The 26,697-nt window shown below is 39.9% G+C and overlaps 1 protein-coding gene across 2 annotated transcripts; it reads left to right on the forward strand.

Moving 5' to 3' along the window:
- Window positions 1-581: 581 nt before the first annotated feature.
- On the forward strand, window positions 582-26,375 carry dpy19l4 (dpy-19-like 4). Of its 2 annotated transcripts, none has more exons than XM_004915115.4 (20): window positions 582-1,028; window positions 3,008-3,216; window positions 3,565-3,678; window positions 6,681-6,805; window positions 7,890-7,980; window positions 12,865-12,986; window positions 13,216-13,361; window positions 14,117-14,240; window positions 14,459-14,593; window positions 14,948-15,079; window positions 15,973-16,071; window positions 16,216-16,289; window positions 16,410-16,568; window positions 17,896-18,015; window positions 18,715-18,835; window positions 18,949-19,005; window positions 19,746-19,828; window positions 21,714-21,846; window positions 23,428-23,586; window positions 24,544-26,375. In XM_004915115.4, exons 2-20 carry the CDS (start codon window positions 3,204-3,206, stop codon window positions 24,706-24,708), a joined length of 2,172 nt encoding a protein of 723 aa, XP_004915172.2. In that variant the 5' UTR covers window positions 582-1,028; window positions 3,008-3,203; the 3' UTR covers window positions 24,709-26,375. The 2 variants fall into 2 exon arrangements, with proteins under 2 accessions (XP_004915172.2, XP_004915171.2); XM_004915114.4 differs by lacking the exon at window positions 582-1,028 and adding an exon at window positions 1,132-1,803.
- Window positions 26,376-26,697: the final 322 nt, after the last annotated feature.

Genomic DNA, 26,697 nt, shown 5'->3' on the forward strand with positions numbered 1-26,697 from the left:
GCCTTGCCGGATGTGCATTTAATAATTCATAAGGTTTTAAAGCGGTGACATGGCACCCATAGTTTAGCAACATAAGATGCAGAACTATGAAGGGGGTGACAAATTCAGAATTCTGAATAATCGGCTGAGAGAATCTTGCACCCCAGTTACATTATACTCTGTTCCACATCTGCACCGTGCAACCACCATAATACAGTCAAGTCTCTTGTCTCTCAGGGCTGTGTAGAAATCTTTGTAGCCAAATGGTAGGTATTCTGCCCACATCTTCCTTACTAAAGCCGGCAGCCATTTTACCTGCAAAGCTAAGCTGGGAGCCGCTCCCTGGGTGTTTTTGTTTCTATAAGCCCAGTTGTTTTTATGTGCCGAGCCCAGTTTTTTTGAGCAAGGGCACACGCAGGTGGGGAGAAGTGGAGCAAATGCTTCCTGTGCCCTTTCCCTTATGGTTCCTACTGGCAACATTTAGCTTCTATTCTCATTTTTAATGCTTCATTTTTTTCAGGGACTTTCCTGTTTATCTTCCTTTTTGATCTGAAGACTCTCCCCTGGTTGCTAGGAAAATTAACCCCTACCAACCACACAGCAGTTGTAATTCCAAGACAAGAGAACTACATAACAAAATTAGCCCCTTCACTGAAATTTTGGAGGAAAGATTTTATCAAAATAAGTTCAACCCTAGTTATTATGGAGAAGCTAATGGTTGACCCCCTTTGCACAACTCTGTAACCCCAGTACTTTGTGGTATATATCAATAGAGACCATGTGGTATATATCCTTAGTTACCCTGTGGGCTGTGTCATTTTACAACAATAAATCCCACGTTTGATTCATTGATTTGTCCTTGAGCAGAAGAGTCACTGTTGCCCTAGGTACGTGCTGGTAAAACCAATAACCATGACTATTGTTAAACTCCCACTTGTGTAACCTGAGAGCTCCCAGTCAGGAGAACAGTGTGAGGTGGGTGATTGATTACTCTGGGCTGCGGGATCCTTTCTTGCTCAGGGAAGCGGCTGCTCTTATTCCGCTGTACAGTAAGTGAGATACCATTGACTAACGTGAGGGGGGGGGAGATACCATTGACTAACGGGAGGGGGGGCTTAAAGCATCACGAGTGGAATGTTCCACTTTGCACACCTTGAGTTTGGGGGAGATTTAGCGCTTTAGGTTTGTGTGTATAGAAAATGATAGGTAGCACCTTCAGGGCCAATAAAAGGGTAGAGAGAACTATAACCCAATACCCTCGGTATTATAGTGGCCCCTTAGGAGGAAACATGTGGGGGCGTTTGGGGTAACTAGTTTTCTAGCTAAAAAAACATTCTGCATGCCACAGGTAGCGGAAGGCTATTAAAAAAGTTTGAGAATTGCAGTTCAACAAGAGCTGATAGTTGGACATACTTGAATTCCTATATATTTCATCTTGGAGGCAATTAATAGTATATAATTCTCGATCAGCAACAGCCTTTATCCGCTGCTACAGTGTGCTTTGCTATAAGCAACTAAGGCTGCCCATCCATGAATAGGGCGACATGGGTTGGAAATGTCACTGGTGCAGTGATTGGGAATATACTTGTGCTTTATAAAGGGCCATTCGTCGCTCTCTAGTATAAAGCAAAAGGCAGATATTCCTATAATGGCATTAGCATTCCTGTGCTTAGTGCTGCATACACTGACTGCTCAGAAAAGTGTAACATCTGACTCGCTGTATCGGTATTTGATTGAGATGCCCTGCAGCAGCACTTCCTGCTTGTGAATTTGGCTCTGCTTCCTACCATTGCCCAGCATTGAACTCCACAGGACCGGCAGCAGGTAAAACAGGGAGGATCTATAGGGAAATAAGTTTTGGGATCTGTGTTTGCACTGGCCTGCTGGTTGCCTTAACCCTTACTTCCTGGGTTTGCTTTAACTGAAACTGCACCACAAACTCCATTAGGGGCTTCACTCTTATTTTTACCTATTTTTTACTGATATCTGCAAACTGCATGGTGTTGCCCTATACCTATAGAAGCTTAGTGGCTAGTATGTATGTATGTATATCTTTATTTATAAAGCGCTACTTATGTACGCAGCGCTGTACAGTAGAATTCATTAATACAGGCAGGGGGTTAAAGATAATGGATAAATACAAAGTACAACAATAAATAAATAAATACAAGGTGTAGTTGCAATAAGAGTCAGAAACACAAGATGAAGGGGGTCCCTGCCCCGTAGAGCTTACAATCTATATGGGAGGGGTAACTAACAGACACAAATGGGCAAATGTAGGTGCTGTAGGTCACAGTGGGTGACATTACAGTATAAGTGCCAGTTCCCAGATCAGGTGCTGGGCGAGTGCTAATCAGGTGCTGGGCGAGTCTCTGCTCACACGGCTGTGGAACAGCTTGGCTTGTTTGTATTTGTATAAACTGGTATTTTAATGCTGTTATAGTTTATATATAAGCTGCTCTGCTTTGCTGTAGAGTTCTGTGAGAAGCACATGAGAAACTACAGTCTATTAAAGGGATAAATAAACCCAACTAAAGGGTAACTGAGTTTACATTTAAAAAATGCCCTTTTTTTGTTTGCCTGCCCATGTTCTGTGCAGGGGCATTGTGCATGTGGTACGTATACTGCTCTTTGCCAGTGCAATATTTTGTATGAAGAGGATATGCCAGCCTTTCTGTGTAATGATCTGATCAGTCAGCCCTTTTCAATATTCACAGTATCTAGCAGAATGGCACATTGCCCAATTGGTTTGGCATCTCAAAATGTAGGCAAGGCCACCAGCAAAAGAACAAAATGCAAATCGGGGATGTAAAAATTGTGGTTTTTGAACTACATTTCCCAGCATTCCTTTTCAATTCTTTGCAGGTCAGCCAATTCCTCAGTTATCCATTCACTATATTTTCCAGTCTGAGCAAACAAATCAAATTTTAAAAACATTATAGCTTAGTTTAGGATTAGTTTAAAGAGTCCATGTATAACGTTTTTCTATAAATTAATGTCACACAGGATGTTTTTGTCATTCCTACAGGTCTGCCTGGTGAAACAGCCTTAGAATTCCCTGCAGGATTCTTCCACAAAATAATAAACCGCAGGTTGGGCTTATTTCCAGAATGTTCCATTCAGTATAGTATGGTGCCCCCATCATACTGCTAACTGCCAGTCAGCCATAAGTACCAACCAGAGGACAGAGCACAGCACTGTTAGCTCACACTAAAGCTGCCAGAATGGAGATGGAGGGTAAGTAGTAAATTCTTTCTTGCCTTCTTTACCTTGCTTTGAGATTCAGGGCCATATACAAAAATATGTGTCCATCGCCCATCAGATCTTTCACTGAAACATTGAATTCACTTGTATCCGCTACCCATATTATTTTTATACATTAGACAGGAAGGAAACAGGGATGCATTCAATCTATATATAGTGGATAAACCAAAGCCTTCACAAAAGATTTTGGGGGACAGGCAAGGCTTAATATAAGCCTTAAATATAACTTTTAGTACCATGTAGATAGAGGTATTCTAGTATTTGCACATAAACATGGATTTCAGCACAATGGATAATTCAATATTTCAAATTTGATTTCAGGTTCCCAAGTGAACGAACTGAGGCAAAGAAAACAAGGCAATCCCTCTGAAAAAGAGGAACCGACAACCAATGAAAAAAACAAAGATAATAAGAAAAAAGAGAGGCTACAAAAATGTAAGTGTGTTAGGGTTAGATTGTTGTTCATTTTATGATAATGACAATTTGGTATTTTTTAACCCTTATGTGGCTTCTCCCATTTGTCTGCCATTGGATTATATTGCTCAGTTTTTGTTTTCCTTTCATGCAATGTGACAGATCCTTGCCCCATTCACCTGCATGCCTAAGCCATTGTTTTTTTTTGTTTCTAGTGGCACCACATTAAATTAATTTGCAGATAATGCTGATAATTTACTGTAAAGGCAGTTCTTAGTATTGTCTATGGCAGGGTATTTTCTGGTATTTTGAAGCCTTGACAAGTAGCTGCTATTAAGTAGCTCCTTCTGTCTTAGGGCTCTGGCACACAGGGAGATTAGTTGCCTGCAACAAATCTCCCGTGTCTCGGGCGACTAATCTCCGGTGGGATGGCATACACGGCAGCGCCTCTCGAAGCAACTTGCTCAATTTCACTGAAAACGCGCCGCCGGCATTTTCGCCGGTGGGATGGCAATCCGGGGAGATTAGTCGCCCGCGAACAGGGAGTTTTGTCGTGGGCAACTAATCTCCTCATGTGCCAGAGCCCTTAGTTTGATGCCCCATGGAGTGAGTTAGTCGCCTGCGACAGATCTCTGCTATCGTGGGCAACTAACTGCTCAAAAATGCCTTTCCATCCCCAGGCAAATTTGCGTGGCTTTGGAAAGCCGAAGTGATGCATAGACCTTTCCACCGGTGACTCTTATTGTTGCTGGTGGAAAGGCATTTTGGAGGGGTCATTCACCCACGATAGCAGAGATCTGTCGTGGAGGACTAACTCGCTCCGTTGGGCATTAGCCCTAGCCCTAAATCAGAGCTGTGCTGGTGGTCACCATGTTTGTCCTCTTGACTTTCAGTGCCACAGCACCTGCCAATCCTGCTGTTAAACACAGCAGGGCTGTTTTTCAGAAGGGTGATTTCTGCAATTGTGGGTTGTGGTCCTATACAGGGGCCCATGGTTTGTATCTTTCTTCTCCTGCAACATTTTGTGTAAATGCATTTGAAATATTTACATTTCTTGGTGTTACTGGTCATGATATTACAGGTACCAGTAAGTATTGATTTGTTTTCGTTTCTCTATATCAGGGGTCCCCAACCTTTTTTACCTATGAGCCACACTCAAATGTAAAAAGAGTTGGGGAGCAACATAAGCATGAAAAATGTTCATGAGGGTACCAAATAAGGGTTGTGGTTGGCTTTTCGGTAGCCCCTATGTGGACTGGCAGCATACAGAAGGCTCTGATGGCAATACAACTGATTTTTATGCAACCAAAACTTGCCTCCAAGCCAAGAATTCATAAATAAGCACCTGCGTTGAGGCCACTGGGAGCAACATGTTGCTCACAAACCACTGGTTGGGGATCACTGCTCTATATGGTGCAACTGAGCAGTAAAACAGACGCTTATACATACTATGCCTGCTGAGAATATGAGCAAATATAAACTGCCTACACATACAGTGTAGGTTTGGAGGATAATGGGAATTGAAGTTTAGATGAAGACAGGCTATCTGCCATCTTATATAAATAATAACGCTGCCATTAATAGTGGAGTCAGTGTAGCGTTGCGTACATTCCATCTCATGCAACCTCTGTGGCTAACTGTCTGTAACCTAATGCTGCAGGTTACCTTGGCCTCTCACATTACACAAGGCGGTGGGAACCTTCTCACAGAGCAGGTGTATTTCATTGCTCAGCCCAGTGTGCAGGAACTGCACAGACCATTCTTTGTGCACCACAATTCGCTGTAGCTCAGCCCACAGAGGAAGGGAATTGTCAAGCACATTCATTTCATATAATCTTCTTTTTTACAAAAAAAAAATCCTGGGAGTGTAAGGTCTGATAGGATCCACAGTTAGTCTCCTGACAGAGCACTTTGCTTTTATTGGGAATGGCCTATAAATCTGAAATCAGGCAATTAGAAAAATAGCTCAAGTGTACATAGCATTTATGACAGGCATCCTCAAACTACAGCCCGTGGGCCAGATACAGCTCCCCAAGGTACTTTACCCGGACCCCCACTATGATCTGATGCAAGGACGCAGGGGGGGAACAGGAGGAAGCAGCGGGGAGCAAGCCATAGTATGAGGACACGGTGGGTGGACTTTATTCCACCCCCCAGCAGTCTGATGGATAATGAACTGGCCCCCTGCTTAAAAAAGTTTGAGGATCCCTGATTTAAGTTATAGAGACTTTCTTGTTTTGAAATGCTTTAATACTCTGAGTTTAGTATAAGTTTTTTAAAAGGAGTTCAGACCCTGTTCATAGTTAAGGTTAACACTGCAGTAAATTTTTTCTATAGCATAGCTTGAATTCCTACTATGCATATTTATTGGTATTTGCCATATTTGCTTTTTCTGCTTGTTTGAACCGACAAGGTAAATGTCCAGATAAGAACCAATTAACTGTAATCTCAGCCCATCTCAGGAGCCATACTTGGAGGTCTATAGAGGGATCAAAGTGGTCTGTTCATTCAGAAGCCACTCTTAAGAGCTATGATATATAAGGTATTTTGACTGTCCTTGTTTTGGAAACTAAGGCACATGTAGACGTAGTGTGCAGAGCGGAAAGACGCGGGTACGGGTTTGGTGCAACATTTGTGGGTTAAGTTTTCGCAGTTTAGGGTTTGGTGCAGGTTAGGTTATTTCTGACCTGCACATCACTAATGGGAGACACCATGAGCCATAGCCCATACCCCATCCCTTGGTGGCTCACATCCATTTGTGCTTCAAGTACTTGAGGATTGCTTCCTCTTTAAAAGTGTTAAAGGTAGAAGTTCTGATCCACTTTCTGGTCACTGGTGAGCAATAGACAGGGATTCTTCATGGCTTGAATAATTTGATTGATAAAAATGTCACTTCATTTTCTGTTTGATTCAAATGTCTGTATATCTTTATTTTATCAGTATATGCAGTGTATTTCTCTCTTGGTCAGTTATTTACTCATTTCCACATGAGGTGATTTCAACACTGTTTCCTTCCCCCCCAGATATTATTCTGAAGAGGTTTATAAAACTTTTCGTTGGATGTATGGGGGCAGTCATAAGTGGCATGATGTACGCGATTTATCTTTCCACCTATCATGAGCGCAAGTTCTGGTTTTCCAATAGGAGGGTAAGTGAAAGGGGACTATTATTGCTACAAGCATGCATGTTTTGAATCAGTTAAAGACAGCTAATAGTTCTTCATTCACAGCGAGCTGGATCAAGGTATTTGTCACTGTTGAGGTGGAAGTGAGAATGATAACTTCCGAGGAGAAGAAGTTGTAAAACAAATGTGATTTGCACTAGTTAAGGGGCAAAGTAATGAAAGTCCCAAAGTTTGCACCAAATATATGGCAACCCATGGCAACCAATTAGCAGTTATCATTTACTCGTCACATCTTTGAAAGCAAAAATCTGATTTTCTGGTTCTAGTGTCTAGTCTTTACTACATCTAGAGAAAACTTTATGCTCTGCTACATGGGGATTTCACCCAGTGCCAACCACACTGATTGGCTGTTAGCAATGGTGGGTGAACTGAACACTAGCATAATGCCTTTGTACAATGACCACCATTATGCTTAGTCCTTGTTAATTCTCTGCCCTCTTGTCACCTTGTCTGTCACCCAAAAATTTGACATGGCTGGCACCAGGGGAAATACCTGTCTGTCAGAGCCCACTGTGGACCTGTTTGATGTAGCTACCTCCATTACGAAATGCAGTGTTTTTCACCTAGTCACAGGCAACAAAATTAGCTCTAGTTCCAATACTCTATAGTAACCAGAAATGTGATGTGATTGACTAGTCCACTATGCGGCGATCGATTGATCGAGCCTAGCCTGACCTCTTCCTAAACAGAAGGAAGACTAGGCTCGATCAGTCGATCGCTGCATAGTGGACGTTTCCCCTTATACTTTACCTGCATCGCTGTATCGCCTTTCTTCAAATGACTGGAAGCCAACTTTTAACAGGTATTTTGTACTAAAGCATTCAAAATAATAAATGGTTTGCAGGATAGGGCAATTATTGGGGCAGGGTAGAATAGATTTTTTACTTAAAATTTTTTTGTGTTACTTTTCCTTTAATTTAATTTGCTGCCCTTAGGGTATAAAGCAAAGCCCTGAATCTTAGGACAGTTGCAGGATAGCCAAGCACGCTCAGGGTTTTGAATCACATTTCATACCCACAAAGCATGATTTTTGTCTTTTGCTTTTCAGGATATTGAACGAGAAATTACGTTTCAGGGTTCTGGTGCTGTGTATTATTCCTTCTACAAAGACATGCTGAGGGCGCCTTCATTTGAAAGAGGTACAAAGTGATAGTGTTTTACACATAAAATTTTACCCTCACCTACATCCTTAATTTTATCTGCTGCTTTTGCAAACATTCAAAAACAAAATTGAATGTTTCCCCAATTGACTGTCTGTGTTTTATTTTTAAATGGGTTTCTTATTATGGTTTTCTTTTTAAGAATAGGATGTGTTTTTCAAGGTGTATATATTGTAGCATGTTTCAGCTGATTATAGCAATGGTCTTCATGGTCTAGGAGATGCCTCATTGAAAAGTCATTGCAGTTATAATATATTTAAAAAAATTCAGATGGAAGAAATATTCATTGGTGTACATATATACTAGATGTGGCCACTGCCCTGCTTTTCCATTGGGGCACAAGAGAGCAATGGCAGACAATGATTTATACAACCCGGATTCCAAAAAAGTTGGGACACTAAACAAATTGTGAATAAAAACTGAACGCAATGATGTGGAGGTGCCAACTTCTAATATTTTATTCAGAATAGAACATAAATTACGGAACAAAAGTTTAAACTGAGAAAATGTACCATTTTAAGGGAAAAATATGTTGATTCAGAATTTCTTGGTGTTGGGACAAGTAGCAATAAGAGGCTGGAAAAAGTTAATTTGAGCATAACGAAGAGCTGGAAGACCAAATAACACTAATTAGGTTAATTGGCAACATGATTGGGTATAAAAAGAGCTTCTCAGAGTGGCAGTGTCTCTCAGAAGCCAAGATGGGTAGAGGATCACCAATTCCCACAATGTTGCACAGAAAGATAGTGGAGCAATATGAGAAAGGTGTTACCCAGTGAAAAATTGCAAAGATTTTGCATCTATCATCATCAACTGTGCATAAGATCATCCGAAGATTCAGAGAATCTGGAACAATCTCTGTGCGTAAGGGTAAAGGCCGTAAAACCATACTGGATGCCCGTGATCTCCGGGCCCTTAAACGACACTGCACCACAAACAGGAATGCTACTGTAAAGGAAATCACAGAATGGGCTCAGGAATACTTCCAGAAACCATTGTCAGTGAACACAATCCACCGTGCCATCCGCCGTTGCCAGCTGAAACTCTACAGTGCAAAGAAGAAGCCATTTCTAAGCAAGATCCACAAGCTCAGGCGTTTTCACTGGGCCAGGGATAATTTAAAATGGAGTGTGGCAAAATGGAAGACTGTTCTGTGGTCAGACGAGTCACGATTCGAAGTTCTTTTTGGAAATCTGGGACGCCATGTCATCCGGACCAAAGAGGACAAGGACAACCCAAGTTGTTATCAACGCTCAGTTCAGAAGCCTGCATCTCTGATGGTATGGGGTTGCATGAGTGCGTGTGGCATGGGCAGCTTGCATGTCTGGAAAGGCAGCATCAATGCAGAAAAATATATTCAGGTTCTAGAACAACATATGCTCCCATCCAGATGTCATCTCTTTCAGGGAAGACCCTGCATTTTTCAACAAGATAATGCCAGACCACATTCTGCATCAATCACAACATCATGGCTGCGTAGGAGAAGGATCCGGGTACTGAAATGGCCAGTCTGCAGTCCAGATCTTTCACCAATAGAGAACATTTGGCGCATCATAAAGAGGAAGGTGCGACAAAGAACAGTTAGAGGCCTGTATTAGACAAGAATGGGAGAGCATTCCTATTCCTAAACTTGAGAAACTGGTCTCCTCGGTCCCCAGATGTCTGTTGAGTGTTGTAAGAAGAAGGGGAGATGCCACACAGTGGTGAAAATGGCCTTGTCCCAACTTTTTGGGGATTTGTTGACACCATGAAATTTGAATCAACATATTTTTCCCTTAAAATGGTACATTTTCTCAGTTTAAACTTTTGTTCTATTCTGAATAAAATATTAGAAGTTGGCACCTCCACATCATTGCGTTCAGTTTTTGTTCACAATTTGTTTAGTGTCCCAACTTTTTTGGAATCCGGGTTGTACATATAATCCTACATAAGTATTAGTAGTGGCTGCTGTAGCTGCTTATATACTGGTAGGCAGAGTGGCTATCATAAGACCATACGGCTGATTCTCTGTCTGTAGATAAACGCAATCTGAAAATCAGCTGATTTGCTAGCCTATGCAAGCTCCTGTGTCTGCACCAAAAGACACTGTATCTTCTTGGTGAGAGAAGATTTCAGCACTTAAATGTGAGTGTGAATTTTTGCACCAAAATCCGCTCTTTTGTGTGCAGAGAAATGAGTAGGGTTGATTTCCTTATTTACCTGGCACCAAGCCACATTACATTAAATTGCCTATAAACAACTATTAATGCAGTGCCTGATATGCTGGCAATCCTGTATGTTCCTGTCCTGTTCTGTCAAAAAATAATAATAATAATTTGTATTTCAGAATTGTAGTAGTTATACTAAATGTGTGCCAATAGAAAGAGGAAGGAATCAAAAAGGCAGGACAGTTAGCACAGATGAAATGTGTAATTAACACTGGGGCGCTATGAGAGTATAAGAATATGTGACCTTTGGAGTTGGCAGTCAGGGGAAATGCTATTTCATATCACTGCAGTTGCGCCTTTCAAACACCTGCCAAAAAAATTGAGACAATCAGAACTAAAGCAGTGCTGAAGTGTTTTCTGAAACCGTCAATGGTGTAGGGGAAAGAAGGATTTGTAGAAAAAAAGTTCTGTGTTTGAACCTTAATTGAAAGCCTGTATATTGTAAAAACTGTCTGCCATGGCTGGACAGTTAATTCAGCATGAAACACATAAGATCATCCTTCTTCACCATGTTTCAATTCCGTTTAGGAGCTGCGGTGACATACAGCTGTGGCTTCCTGCCTGTTATAAATAGCCCACGCTGGGACCTAACTAGGAACTGAACTGGTTTCTCTATTAATATGTACAATTTCCTCTTAAAGGATGCAACTAAAAGGACAAGGACATTTTGTAATATAGGGGGCACACCCTGTGAAATCCTTAAACTGCTAGCATGTGTAGTACAAGAGGAGGCACCTTAGTATCCACTGCACGTGCATTGTCCAGGACAGCAAGTTCAACACCAAATCAGATGCCTGGGTTTGATTTCCATGTGAACTACTGCTCATAGCAGGTAGTAGGTGCCCCTTGGGAAAAGGTTGCAGATAACGGGGTTGTTCACCTTTGAGTTAGCTTTTGGTATGATCTAGAGAGTGATATTCTGAGACAATTTGCAATTGGTCTTAATTTTTTATTATTTGTAGTTTTTTAGTTATTTTCAGTTCAGCTGCTCTCCAGTTTGGGGTTTCAGCGGCTATTTGGTTGCTAGGGCTCAGGTTACCTTAGCAACCAGAGAGGTTTGGATGAGAGACTGGTATATGAATAGGAGAGGACCTGAATAGAAAAGAAAGTTACAAAAGGTAACAATAACAATAAAACTGTTCTCTGCTGGGGTCAGTGACCCCCATTTAAAAATTGCAGAGTTGGAAGAAGAAGCAATTATTTCAATAACAAATATCCAATGAAGACCAATTGAAAAGTTGTTTAGAATTGCCCATTCTATAACATACTAAAAGTTAACTTAAGGCTGAACCACTCCTTTACAAGTACAATGAGCATATTATATTGTTTAATTATTGATATATGATTTAGAATATATAACAGGAGTGTCCATTATGTTATTGTACTTGCAGCACCTGGAGGGCCAGTATCCCACAGTTGCAGGGCTCTGCAGGTTGGACATCCCTTAGTGATTTAACTCCCTTCCCTGTTGGGGTCCAAGCCTTCTTGCATTGGCCAGGTGCTTGAATTTCTCTAACTAACGTACTAGTTGTTTGCACAGGCCACTTGATGAGCTGAGCCTGATTTACAGAAAGATACCAGAAGGCTGAGATCATTATTTGAAACGACAATGAGTATTAAGCCAAGCAGAGTGCCATCTCATGTTCCTGCAGATATCCATGTGGTTACCAACATTAGGCCTCTTACCCAGCAATAAAATGCTAATAGTTGCAGTGCATTAGACAGCATGATAAATAATTTTGTATCATATTAAGTTCACATTTGTACCATATTAAGTTCATAAAGCAGAATGACGCATTGCCTAAATGGGGAGCTAGGTAGTAGCTGGCACTATGCCACACCATCCCAGGGGTACGAGTAATACTAAAGAGAGAGGCTAATATAGGAGGGCAGGAGATATGTCCCATTAATGGAGGTTATACAGTTAAAATTCTTCCTACCTATGTACCGCCAAATTTACCTCTTAGCCACTGCAAAGTGCAAAATCTTCCATGTTCCATAGGACAGTAACAGCTGCATATTGTACTTGTTGCCAGTCTGAGATAAACACCAGAACATTAGCGTCCCCATAGATCTATTGGATCTGTTGCCCATCTCAGCCAACACAAAGGACTTTGTCCTACAAACTATCTCACCTTTCTGTGTTTTTTTTGAATGTAAGCTGTAGATCTGCACGCTGTGGACAATATATAATTTTGTTTATGATGAATCCTAAAAGAAACAACACCAAAAATAAAATTACTACCTGCACTGGTAAAGGTTTTGTGTTTGCTTTAGAAATACTGCTATAGTTTATAGAAAAAAAAAAAAATACTGTGTAGCCGTAGGGGCAGCCATTTAAGCTGGGAAAAGGATAAAAAGCACAGGTTACATAGCAGATAAGCTCTGTAGAATACCATGGGATTCTACATAACTTTTCTGTTATCTGCCTTTTCTCTCTTTCTTTCGCAGCTTGAACGGCTGCCCTTATAGCTACACAGCAGCTTATTTTATATATTTTATATTTTAGCATTTCAGGGCAACAGTATATTATATCTTAAATACATTAAAACTCTTTTATTTTTGTTTTACTGTTCTTTTAAAAAGTGCAGTGACTACAGTATTGCTAGTATTGGTATATTCTTTGGCCAGTCTTATTGTGTTGTCATATCTTTAGGTGTGATTGAGCTGGCCTACAACAACCGGACTGTACCTCTGAAGACCATAAATGCTGTACAGCAGATGACTCTGTATCCAGAGCTGATAGCCAGTGCCCTGTACCAGATGTCTGGCAGCCAGGTAAGTGCCACCCCCTGTCATCAAAATACTCAGAGCTGTATTGGTATGAAACAGTACACATATAAGCATGGTGGCTGTGTGTTCAATGTGTGCTGTGTTCAAGTATTCCTTGAGAAGTTACTAAACCAGCTATTTATCACTATAAATGTATCTGTGGCTTTTACTATTACTAAATCATCACTGTTTTTCCAGGACACTTAGGATTATGACAGTTCTCTTTTACACACAGGGTGTTGTTGAGCCAGTGTACTTCTACATCGGGATCCTGTTTGGCTTGCAAGGAATTTATGTGAGCGCATTGTTCGTGACCAGTTGGATTATGAGCGGAACATGGCTGGCAGGCATGCTAACTGTAGCCTGGTTCATCATTAACAGGTATGAGCTGCCCTTCTCCCTCTAAAAGAAAACAGGAATGTTAATGAACTTATTCATTTTCTTGAATTTCACATTTATCTGTTTGTATCATATTGACAAGTTGTAAATTATTTTAACTAAGCTTGACCTGTCACAGGAAATGTTTAGCACTTATGTAATAAATAAATTAACACCTCCATATAAACATGGTTCAGTGTTTTTGCTAAAATATGCAGTTAAGGACCAAATCATAGTAAAGCTTTTACGCAGACCGCTACTATGCATACAGAATAGAAGTCAAAGATTAAACGGAAAATGTACCATAATTATAACAAAGCCTTTCATATTTCCTTTATCATACCAGCTAATACTCAGAATTACAAATTCAGGACACTGTGGACCACAATCCATTCTGCCCTAAGCATTTTTATTAAGCTGCTGCCCTGCTATCCCCTGTGCCAGGGTAATTAGAGATGCAAAAGCATTCTCAAAGTGTCTGAACTGTAATACCGGTAGTACAGAGATATTACCATGTGCATTTGACAACTCTAAAATGTAAGCACAGCTGACAGCATGAAGATTTTTCATAGGAGAATGCAATTTTGTTTGGAGCAACTTTTTCCGAGACATTGCCTTTAGCAGACAAAGTTCTTAGAAGAGCTGATTGGGGGACCCAGGGCTGGGTTGAAAATAAGAAGTTAGTTTAGTAAACAGGAAGGAATTTCTTGAAATATTTATTTTATCTGCATGGTTTTTCCCTGGATTTCTTTTTTTAGGACAGATACCACCAGAATTGAACACTCCATTCCCCTCCGAGAAAACTGGGCTTTGCCATATTTTGCATGTCAAGTCGCTGCTCTTACTGGGTTCTTAAAAAATAACATCAGTTCATCGGGAGAGGTAAATCAATTTCCAGGTGACGTATATTTACTCTCAGTATATGCACAATGTTGTAATGATTTCTGTGAGATACTCTGATCTTTTCTGTATGATCCTGCTGAGAATATTATTACAATATTACCCTATACCAGAGTATTATTGGAGGATGGTATTGAGGAGGTGCTTATCTTATAAAAACAAAAATAGCCAAACTATGTTGTTTTATGTTTTTCTTATAGAGACTCTGCTATTTGTTCATGAGTGCTTCCACTTATTCCTTCATAATGATGTGGGAATACAGCCATTACCTGCTTTTCCTGCAGGCATTGGCCCTCTGCCTTCTAGATGGTCTGTCTCTGGTACCGAAGGAAAAAGTAAGTCACTGTTTCTTTTTACGCAAAGCTTTTGATTGGTATCAGCAACATTATACAAATTGTTCTTCTTATTAGTGCTCAATGCCACAGCTGCAGCATATAAGGAGTTGCATCTTACAGTATCTGCAGCCACAACAGCTTAGGGCTTTGTATTATACAGTCATATTAAATGTTTGTATTTATTTAATATTTTTATGCATAACTAAAACTGCTAGTCATAGATGAGCCAGGCTGTGGCCAAACCAATGTGGTTGCAAATTGCAAGTCATACAAGGTAAAAAGGGAAAAGGATGGAACATTCTTCACAATGATGCAGCCAAAAGGAAATAACTGTGCGACTTTCTTTTGTTCTAGGTGCATGAAGTGCACAAGATGTATATATTCTCTGTGCTCGTGGCATACCTGTTCCAGTTTGAAAATTATGCAATATTAACCTCTCCATTACTCAGCCTTGTAATAGGCTCCATGATAGCTAAAAGTCTCCAGGTAATGATAAGCGGCAATACTTTATATTTACTCATACTTGCATCCCATAAACACAAACTACCATCTTAGGACATATGTAATGAATATATTTGATTTTGCTGTGGGCACATATTAAAAAGCACACTTGAACATAGGTGATTAAATAAAAAATAAATTCCCTTTTTAACATATGCTCATTCAGTTGTGGTTTTGTAAAAAGGGTGCATAAAAACTCTGATCTTGAATAAATGAAAATTATTTTTTTTACACAGACACCTACCCTGATTTGCAGAGATCATTTCCCACCCCTTCCCCTTTCCTAGGCTGGCAGAATAATTCAACTTCTTGCTTACCTTGTTCCATTTTGAAATGATGGTTTCTGGGACTTGAAGTCCCTTTACTTTCCTTGTACCATGTGCACATTTTCTATGGCTGCTCCTTCACCACATTATCTGCATTGTGCAATTCTTCCCTATTTGCACATACCTTCAAATAAAGCAGAATAGCACAGTGGGGTTGGAGGCCACCATGTTAGGCTACTTGATATTCTTTCCCCTGTGTAGATTACAGACCAGGAACATGTGCAGTTGGTTCCCAACCAGATTGGTGGGACTTTGCAGTACTTTTCTTTTATTAGCAAATATGTGCAAATGTGGAAATATTGCACAGTGTGGGTGGTGTGGTCTGCAAGGTGGACATACAATATATAATTGATTTTCCATGTCCTTTAATTTATATAAATCTGTTTTTGTAAATTTACTAGCGAAATTATTACAAAAATAAGTAGCCAGAGACCCAGGTCTAGCCCAAAAAGGCATTTATTTTGACTTTACCATCTGTGGAGCTGTTGCAATGTATTATATGTATGTATGTATTAATATGTTTGTAATTTAATTTTTCTTTGTCTTCCTCAGATCAGTATGAAAAAGGGCACATTTAGGGCAAAGGTGATGAAGATCATGTATTTTTATTTGGCATTTACCATAGCAGTGTCCCTGCACTTTTTGATAAGGGTGAGTAAATCAACAGATATGTCAGGGGGTATGGTTGCAGAAGATTTATATATAAAAGGTAATAGTGTCGGTGATCCAATATATATGTGTTTAAATAAATATAAGAGAAAAATAATTTATTTAGTGTTTTTTTTATTTATCCAGACAGTGGTTCCCCCGAACGATAACAAGCACCTTCTGCGGTTCCTTGAAGTGAGATTTGGGCTGAACATGTCAAAGTAAGAGACAATTTTATTTTTTTCTTGGTCTGATATTTTTTATCGTGATTATGAATTTCACATAGCATGTTTGCCGAGCACACTACATTAAGAACCATCTTCCATGTTTTGTCTTTTCAGAAACTTCACAGTGAATTGGCTACTGTGCCAGGAATCCCTCCAACCTCCATCTCAGGACTACCTCTTAAGGCTAACCCAGTCTTCCCTTTTGCCCTTCTATATTCTGGTGTTGTTCATCTGTATGTGTTCTGTAACTCAGGCCATCATTAGGAGACTTCGGTGAGTAATCTCCACCCAAAAACCCAAAATACATGAATTGTGAATTTAGTGGTTTTAAAGTTTCTGTAAATGTAATTGCTAATAAAATGTGTATGTCTGTTGTCTGACTCCTGTAACAATGTGGCAGAATCCAGCTGATTAACTAAAGTTGGCCATACATGGGCAGATCTAAGCTGCTGATACAGGTCCTTCAGACCAATTCAGCAGCTTATCTGCCGGTATATGGAGCCCTATACAAAAAAAGAGTAGCACCCTCCACCCTAGCACCCTCCACACTTAGATGTCAGGTGTATGGAGCCCCACAATGGGCCCTCCCCAAAAGATTTCTGGCAGAAAATTGGCTGGATGTCAGTCGTGCAGGTGTGATTTTTGTCCACGCCTCTGATGGATCCTATTCCTGTAGTTGTAATTCGATAGTTTGGCTCTCGGCCCAAATGATCCGATTACTTCAATATCGCTCACCTTAGGTGACCTCTTAACTTGGAGGAGAACGGATACATTGTACAGGTATGGGATCCCTTATCCAGAAACTCGTTATCCAGAAAGCTCCGAATTACGGAATGCCCGTCTCCCATAGACTCCATTTTAATAAAATAATTCAGAAATTGGAAACTGATTTCTTTTTTCTCTGTACTAATAAAACAGTAACTTGTAATTGATCCCAACTAAGATTTAAATAATCCTTATTGGATGCAAAGCAAGCCTACTGGGTTTAATTAATGTTTTATTGATTCTTCCCGAGCATTCTGGATAAGGGGTCCTATACCTGTATAAGAATTGGACCCAGGGAACGGAAAAGGGCAAATAAATACAGCTTTCAGTTGCAATTACATTACAAGTTACCAGGGCCCCAAACATTAGCTCACAGGTCACTGGCCCCCTGGCCATTGGCTCTGGCGACAAGTTTAATGGGCCCCCCAAAAAATGACCAGTGCATGCATGGCCATGCTTCTGCTCCAGCCAGCCACAGCCAATTAAGTCATTACCCACACAGACACTGTGGCACCTTCACATCTCTTGGGGTCACCCTCTGCCACAGGGCACATGACCCTCTTGTTGGTGGCCCTGTAAATAAGGTGAAAACTATTCATTGTAATGTATTGGAAAGTTGCTAAAAAATTACACTTTGTGGATGGAGGGCCATTTAATGCACAGCTTACATGATTCACGTTTTCTGTAATGAGACCATTAGCACTCACTGTCCTAAAGTTCTGTTTTTATTTGCATTTTAATTCTGTGAATTCATTGACTCTTATGACTGGGAAAATGTAAGTTTTAAGAGAAACATCTAATGACTTGACTCTTTCTAATAATCCTCTGCTTGCAGTGGGGCTCCTGTAAGCACTGATAACAGAGTGGAGGAGGGTCGGATAGGGGAAAGGCCAGAAGTTATCTACCATGTGGTACAAACCATTTTGCTGGGCTCTCTCGCCATGGTATTTGAAGGGTAAGCCAGTTACGTAAATTTTTTCTCATTTGCAATAAACAATTTGTTTTTGGCTCTTAAAGAAATATCATTTTTACTCTCTTGCCCTTATTTACTACAAAAGCATTTAGGGCGAGCATCTCTGATGCTGGGAGAACCACACTCTGAGCAGATGTTGGGAAATGTGGCCTCAACTCCCTGATGTAGCAGAGTATTTGTTATTATCTTTTTGTTTTGATGATGTGTAAATGAAACACAGTCCTGTTGGTGGCATATTTTATTAGTGCTCTAAGAAAAATAAATGTATAAAGTGTATGGCCAATGTTACATTGGATTGGCAGTGTTATAAAGTAAGCCAAACCAAGTGTGTACATTGCACGTTAATCACATCTGTTATTAAAACTCTCCACTAAATAGTTAATAAAATAAATAATTAGAATCCAAGCCCCTAATTTGAAAACTTTATTTGAGCATTTTTGCCAAAGCTAATTGTGAAACTTACAGTCTAATATGCAAATACACAAACACCCCTATACTGGAACACCCTGAGCAACCACACGCTAGCATGGGGAGAGTAAACAAATGGTTCCTTTGTTGGATCTAATATTTCACACTCAAAATGCTGCTTAGGTAGCATATACATTAGCAGTATAGCTCATTCATAAAGGATATTAATCATTACCCACCTTTATTTAATATTTACTGATGTTTTGTGTTAAGAATGAAGTATCTGTGGACCCCGTATGTCTGCATGCTGACTGCCTTTGGCTTGTGCTCACCTGAACTTTGGACAACACTTTTCAAGTGGATTCGACTTAAATCTGTGCAGCCTGTTATGTTGGTAAGGCAAGCACACCACTGTCATACTGCTTCTTCTATTCAAATGTAATTAAATACATTTAATTTGCTGCTAGTTCATTTTGGGAAATAACTTGTAGCCTTTTGCTTTTACAGGCTTTTGTTTTAAGTGCTGCAGTTCCTATGGTTATCGGTTTCAGCCTGTGGAGAGAGGTGAGGGAAAAATACACCCAGGAATCAGGTTCAAGTAATATCTATTTATTGAGAATTTTAGGTTTAGTTTATTAACCAATTTTCCGAAAGTCATCAACACCACAGAGCCATATACGGCAGCTCAGGCCCAGACTGGCAACCTGTGGGTTCTGTAAGATGCCACAGCAAGTCACAGATTAGTGGGCTAATGGAGGACTGTTTGGGCCTGTGTATGATACTTTAAATGCCAGGCCCTATTTTGAATCTGAGTGCAGCTTTCACACATCAGTGTTTATCATTAACATTTATTTATAAAGCACTGACATGTTCCACAGCTGTGTGTTTTTTGTGGGTGCATGTATGTATGGGTAACAGTGAGGAGGAGTTTTTTTTTTTTTAAAAAAAGGATGCATGGCAAGTAGTCCAAATGGCAAACTAAAGTTGAGAGACACAGGGGGCTCCAAACTGGCTTCCAGGTTACCAGAGGATCTCTAGGTGGGCCCCAGACTAGAACTATTTAGAACTTGCTACATCTAAATGTAGACCTTCAAATGTGATGGGGAAAACTGTAATTTAGCAGTGACTACCTATAATGAGATAATGAGGATTGTAGTTATGCAACAACTAGACATACTACAAGTAGTATGTAGAAAAAAATTGGGTTTTCAGTTGAGGTTTCAATTAAGCAGTTAGAAAAAAGATTTTCCTGAAGGGTTCTAAAATGTTGTAATTTCTATTTTAATTCTTCTTCCTCTTGCTAGTTCTTACCCAGGATACTTGCTGAGCTGGAGGAGCTGGAGGAGCACTATGAGTCTGACACAGTTGAACTCATGAACTGGATAAGGTAAGTGGGACACACAACACAATAGTGAATGCTTCAGGCTTATATTATTTACAGCACTGCATTTTCCTGGGAAAGTACTTGGAATGGTTGCTGGCCTCTTCTCATCCATTAAGCCACTGAAATATAATAATGCTGTATCTGCCATAAGCCAGTCCTTTCCCAGTGTAATCAATGGGAAAAATTGACTTATGGCTCAAAGGGGAAGCGACAGAGAGAAAGAAAACTTATTTGTTTATTAATTAATAAACACTCCCTCATATAAAAGTTAATGTTTTCTTACTTTATTTGGAATGTTCTTGGGCACTTTCAAACACCTTAGAAATGCTTTTATAGTGGAAAATTTTATTTTTGGGTTTCCATCCTCTTTTAGGAGTACAGTATTGTAAGCTTATCATCATCTCATATTTCAATGGGACAAATTGTTTTCTGGTATTGTGGGTGGGGCTGGGCTACTGGGCAAAAGATAACTGAACTTTCCTAATGCAAACCAATAAGGGCTCTGGCACACGGGGAGATTAGTCGCCCGCGACAAATCGCCTGTGTCTCGGGCGACTAATCTCCCCCAAATGCCATCCCACTGGCGAAAATGTAAATCGCCGGTGGGATGGCATACGCAGCGGTGCGATTTCACTGAAATCGTGCCGCCGCGTATGCCATCCCACCGGCGATTTACATTTTCGCCGGTGGGATGGCGTTTGGGGGAGATTAGTCACCCGCAAACAGGGAGTTTTGTCACGGGCGACTAATCTCCCCGTGTGCCAGAGCCCTTATTGGTTTGCATTAGGAAAGTTCAGTTATCTTTTGCCCAGTAGCCCAGCCCCACCCACAATACCAGAAAACAATTTGTCCCATTGAAATATGAGATGATGATAAGCTTACAATACTGTACTCCTAAAAGAGGATGGAAACCCAAAAATAAAATTTTCCACTATAAAAGCATTTCATACATACATTTAATTAAAATATTCAGTTGGTTTGTTATTTGTAAATGCAATGCAAACCTGTGTGTGTCTGTCCTGGTTCTTACCCTGGGGTTAGAGCCTTTTGCTAAAATGCTTGAAAAAATAGCAATACCAAAAGAAAAATGCCAATGGCTTTTTAATTAGACTATTTTATGTTAATTTTTTTGCATGTCTTAAACAAAGGATTAAAATGGCATAAATAAATATAATAAGTAATGTGATAATGATATTTAATATTATTTTTTCCAACAGTACTTATCTGTAATCAACGTTTCTCATTGTTTTCAGGCACATGATAATGTCCCTTTAACAATTAGAATGGATGCATTACCCAGGGTTCCCTCTTTATTTGAGCCCAGCACACAAAGAGTGTGTTTTTTTTATAGAAAGACAAATATATTTTATGGATCATTGTCCCTTTAAAGAATAATGTCATTAATATTGAATTTTTGTTAGCCACGGCACACAGCAGAGCTGATTCTTCTCTACCCCATTAATAATAATCGATTAAGTGTCATGTCAATGAAAACTCAAGTCTTCAATAGCCCCTCAGATACAAGGAGATATGTGGTTAGTGGAAACCAAACTTGCCTTCTCTCTAATTCCCTTTTTAGGAGATACAGGATTAAGGGAGTTCCTCCCAAGATTGCCCCATTTTTATCATATACTAACCCACATTATAAGAAGTATGTTTAGTTAGTGATTTCTTCAAGTAACAGCAGTTTATACACCTCACATCACCATTTCTGGCTGCATTTGTTGGCCACACTCTCTGGAATTCGGGCATGGTGAGCCGAGGATTTGTTTAGACAACATACAAAAGAGCCATACCCCAATTGCAAACAGGACTTTTACATCAAACAATAAATTATATTTCTAGGTGTTTGGTGTTCCCTTTTATCTGTTTTTTTTTTTTTTTTCAGAACTCAGGCTCCTATTAACGCAGTTTTTGCCGGAAGTCCAGCAATTATGGGTGTGATCAGACTGTGTACAGGGTGGATGGTGACTAGTCTGCCAGTTTATAATGATGAAGATCTTATGAGAAGGAATGAAAACGTAAGTCACCTTGTCTGCCAGTACAGGTCATGATCAGATCTGTTGTCCAGGACGTTAAGCTCTTACTCCAGTTAGCCAGTGGTTAGTGGTGTGGGCTCCCTTCAAAAAAATTTTCCTGCATTTTGCAGAAAGTATAACCTATTGACTACTGCATTTCTCGTGATTGTGCTACACAAATACCTCTGTAAATTGTGTTTAAATATGTGGAAATTTGCACTTCTAGTTACATTCATAATTCAGCCCTGTCAATTAGTCAATAAGTGCCACTTGTGCATTAGTACAATGTTTGCTGATTATACCCCAGTGTTTAATAATGTAGACTGTAGCTGTAGTCCTCTTTGAAAGCCGAGTCCCTCCAGTTATGGTACTACATATTGGTACCTGAAAATGCTGTGAGGAGTCAGTTACACAAACTGGAGTCGAGATCAGTATCCTTGTTAGAAGAGTAAAACTTGCATTGCGATGTGAGTTATGTTGGGAGACCCCCATTGGCTGTTGTGCCACTGACCTTCAGGGATGTGACCTTGACATTGATTGGCTCATGTGCAGTGGTGCAGAATGTCTTTTGGTTGCACATTAATGATCTGCACTCTACACTTTATATATCAAATTCCATCTACTGAGCATCCGGTGTACTAGGCTAGCAATCTAGCCGATAGCACATTTTTATTTCATTTGCTAGATTGGAGAAAAAAAGCTGCAAATTCACATTTTCATAATGTTGAACCAGTTTGCTCTTGATTCTAATGTAACAGGAGTAATAATAAATACATTTCTGTCCGCTTTTTTTGGTACAGTCTTATTGGATTGCTCTATATGCCAATGCCTTTGTCAGTGCATGGATTGGGCTTTGGGCTTTGCTAGATACAGGAAAGAAGGAATCTTCAGCTCCTCATCACTTCAACTCAAAGCCATTTGCAATCAGATGGTGCCTTTAGGCCATTTACATGTATGACTGAATTGCACTATATAAGACTGAATTGCACTATATGCAACAGTTTGGTCAGCGGGACAATAGGTTGGTTAAATTACTGGTTGGCTGTGTGACAACTATCCTCATTTAATTAGTGAGGCTAATTGAGTTAATGATCCCCTGGGCATTTGTAAAGCTCTCCTTCCATCTTAACAAAATAACAGAAAATGATTACACAGGGCCCTTTCTGTTGTACAGAGCAAGAAGGTACTACTAACCTTTAAGACTAAAAGTAATTGCATTTGTATTTATAGTTCATAAACTGACCACTAATAAAGGATGTTTCTCCCTCATAACCTGTGCATACGGTGCAATGCACTTCTAATGTGTTTTAGAAAAAAGATATTAAAATTTTTGCCCGATTTCAAGTCAACCAGAAGGTAAAGGACATGACAGATATTTGTTGTGCCATATTTTGGACACTAGAGGGAGATAACTTATTGCGCTCTGTTACAGAAAACTGGTTTCATTGGTACAATATTTAGGCATGGTATGGGCTGAGTACATGGGTTTGCTTTAGAAATAGCCCTTTTCTTTGAATAAATGTGTGTTGTGTTATGTTGAGAAACCCAGTGCAGGTTTAAATGTACTTTGTATTTGGTATGTAGCTCTACCAGATATATAGCATGCGCTCAGCGGAAGACATCTATAAGATCCTCACCTCCTACAAAGCCAGCTACGTGGTGATTGAAGATTCCATCTGCAATGAAGTTGGTGTGATGAAGGGCTGCAAAGTGAAAGATCTTCTGGATGTTGCCAATGATCATGTGAGTAGGGGAAAAAAGGTATTCTTATATTACCTCCAAAAATATATGTATTACTCAACCTAATTCTCTCATACACATCATCAATAGCTCTCCCATGAGAAGACCTGCACTGGATAGGCTATTAGTGGGCAGGATTTGTAGATGTAGGGAATAAAAATAATAATGCAGGTAGGCGGGTTATCAGGTTTGTGATTGGACGTATAAGCTTCTTTTATTCCTTTTCACCGCTCCCACCATCAGATAATGTTTAAGTTTATAGTGATGCCCTTCTGGTTTTATGGTAGTGAGTGGGTAGTGTGTCATAATGTGGATAAAGCAGGTGCAGCACCAAGTGGGTAAAATGTGGGTTGCCTGTGGGTGTCTCTTTTTAGACCTGTGCAGGTCTCTATCACATTTTTACCCAGGCCTGGACTGGCAATCTGTGGGTTCTGGCAAATGCCAGAGGGGCTGCTGTAAGGTGCCATAGACAGTCACTATTTATTTGGCCAGTGGGGGGCTGTTTAGGGCTCTGTGTACTGGCAATACCAGGGCCAGTTTTGCATTCCAGTCCAGACATACTTTGTCTTATGCCTTAATCAATGTCAGTATGTTCTGGAAAAATACAGCCTTTGCCCACTAACATACCCCTTCTGTTATGATATGAAGTTTACCAAACTGGGTTCCATTGTTTTCTTTGGAAATATAGTGCACCACCTGCACCCCAAAAACAATGTCAAAGCAGCTAGAAATCACCACTTGTAACCCCAAAGTACACTGTAATGATTTTCTGCACATGTGTATAATTCTGCCATAAAAGGGGGTGTTAGATTGAAAAAAAAAAAAGCCACACAAAAAAACAGTCATTCAGAGCCGCAAGCTGATTAAATTTGTCTGTAAATGTTATTCTTAGTATAAATAAATGGTAGTGTGCTTTCTATCTGAATAAATAGTACAATAATGGAATTTCACTTCCCACAGGTGATTAATGAAGATGGCGATGTATATGCCTACTCCAAATACGGCCGGTTTTGCCATGAAATTAAAATGAACTATTCTCCGTACGTCAATTACTTCACAAGAGTATTCTGGAACAGGTCCTATTCTGTATTCAAGATTAACACTCTGATATCGTTCCAGTACTGACCCGGAGACTTTTATTTCTGTTCAAATGACCTCCCAGAGCAACAGCACTCAGATAGCCTCACATGTCGATGACTTTGCTAGAAAAGGGTGTTGGTGTTCTCTAAGGGAAAACCTCCATTGGTTCTGTCAAACAAACGAGTCAGGATCATTTTATTCTGTGTGCATTGCCCTTTCTGCTTACCATGGGGCAGAGGAAAAGCAATGGATCATTGAACCAAAATGGCAGCCAAATACACCTAATTCAACTGCTGCTAAGCAAGAGACGGCAGTGCCTGATTCCTGGAACGTGCAACTAAATAAATGACTGGTTTGTTACTTTTTATTTTATTTCCTTCTATGGATTTTATATCTTGGACCTTTATTATGCTGATCTTTCCAGACCCGTAGGATTTGCCAATTTTTTTGCAGTGGAAAGAAGATGTGAAAAAATGACCTGATGCAGAGCGCTGATTCAGCTTGTTGGTCTCTGGGGATTTGGGAGATGGTGGAAGAACTGGATAGGTACTGATATGGTAGTGCTGGGCAATGCCAAACTAGCTTCTCAAGGGCACTTAAACATACCACCCCTGCCCTTACCACCCCAGCAACTTATGCAGGAAAACAAGTCTGTCGATTATATTTTTAAATATATTTTAGAAGTATTTATGTGGCAACCAACTTTATATAATTTGTGTTTTTTTGTTTTGTTTTGTTTTTAAAGGAGAGAATGTTAATGGTTTTAACCTCTGTCGTGCGTTACATCCATTGCAATTACTCAGCAAGAGGGGTATATAAATCATTTTTCAGGCGGAGGGTGGTTGTATATTTTGACACCAGACTTGCAGTCTTATTGGCTGATGGTTCATTCATTAACATCCATTGCAATCAAAACCTACACCATAGTTGCCATCAGCCTACAAATCTAGGGGATTATATCCCACGTGCTACTCACTGTATCCAATCACAGCTTCAGATGTTGCCATGCCAATTGTTTCTAACCCATATCTCCATCATTTTCTCAATCATTTTCACCACCACCTTGTGCTCATTCTGTGTCAGACTCGTAGAATATACAGTTACACACATGTAACGCTGTTGTTGTAACACATGCTGGTACTGTATGGTATGGTACTGTATAGCAACCTTTTTTATCTTTACAGCACAGAAGCCAGATTTGCTGCCTATAGAAGTACCACCCATGCTATTTGGCTAAGGATGCTGGGAAGTGCAGCACTTTATAGCTGGACCCACATAACGGATTAAAACCTACTTGATTACAATAATTCAGATGAAAATGATAAGATTTGAATCTGAAGTCAGATTATTCTTGTCCAGGACCAGACTTATGCTCTGTTTTATCTTATGGTGCCTTGTATTTAGCCTTTGGTTGCTGTAGTGTGCGTATGAAATGCGTCTCCTCTTATGAATGGTGTTCTGTGGCTGGATAGTCTGTTTCTTTTTCTACATGCGCAGGAGAACCAACGTGATCAGCTAACAGTGATGTACTGTAGACATGATGAGGGTATGTACAGTCTTCCATGTGGTATTATTGTATTGTGCAAAAAATTCTGTCTATTTTTGCAGTTAAAAGACACTTTTTCCCTTATTTCCCTTAACAGACCTTGCGCCACCCAGTTTTTTTTATATGATTGTATGATTAATAAATGTGATTGCTGTTTGCTGCCTTACATTCTGCAAATATTTTTCTTTCTAAATGTTGTATAATAATTTAGCTGCAAAAATTGTATTCCTCCCCCTGCCACAGATAACTGTATGAGCGGTGGAAGCCTGTATTAGTAGGGGGTACATACTGGCTCTTAAAGGGGACACATACATTACATATAACATATAAAAAACATGACCATAAATAGTTTTCATACTGCTAATATCTTAAATGTGTTACCCGAGCACCCCTTGCTGTTTGGCAAGGGCAAGACTGAACTGTAAAAGCAACGATACCAATAAAATTGTAGCCGATCAGAACAAAACTCTTAATATCATTAAATATAA

This window comes from Xenopus tropicalis, chromosome 6 (assembly GCF_000004195.4).
Source record: "Xenopus tropicalis strain Nigerian chromosome 6, UCB_Xtro_10.0, whole genome shotgun sequence".
NCBI classification, from domain to species: Eukaryota; Metazoa; Chordata; class Amphibia; order Anura; family Pipidae; genus Xenopus; species Xenopus tropicalis.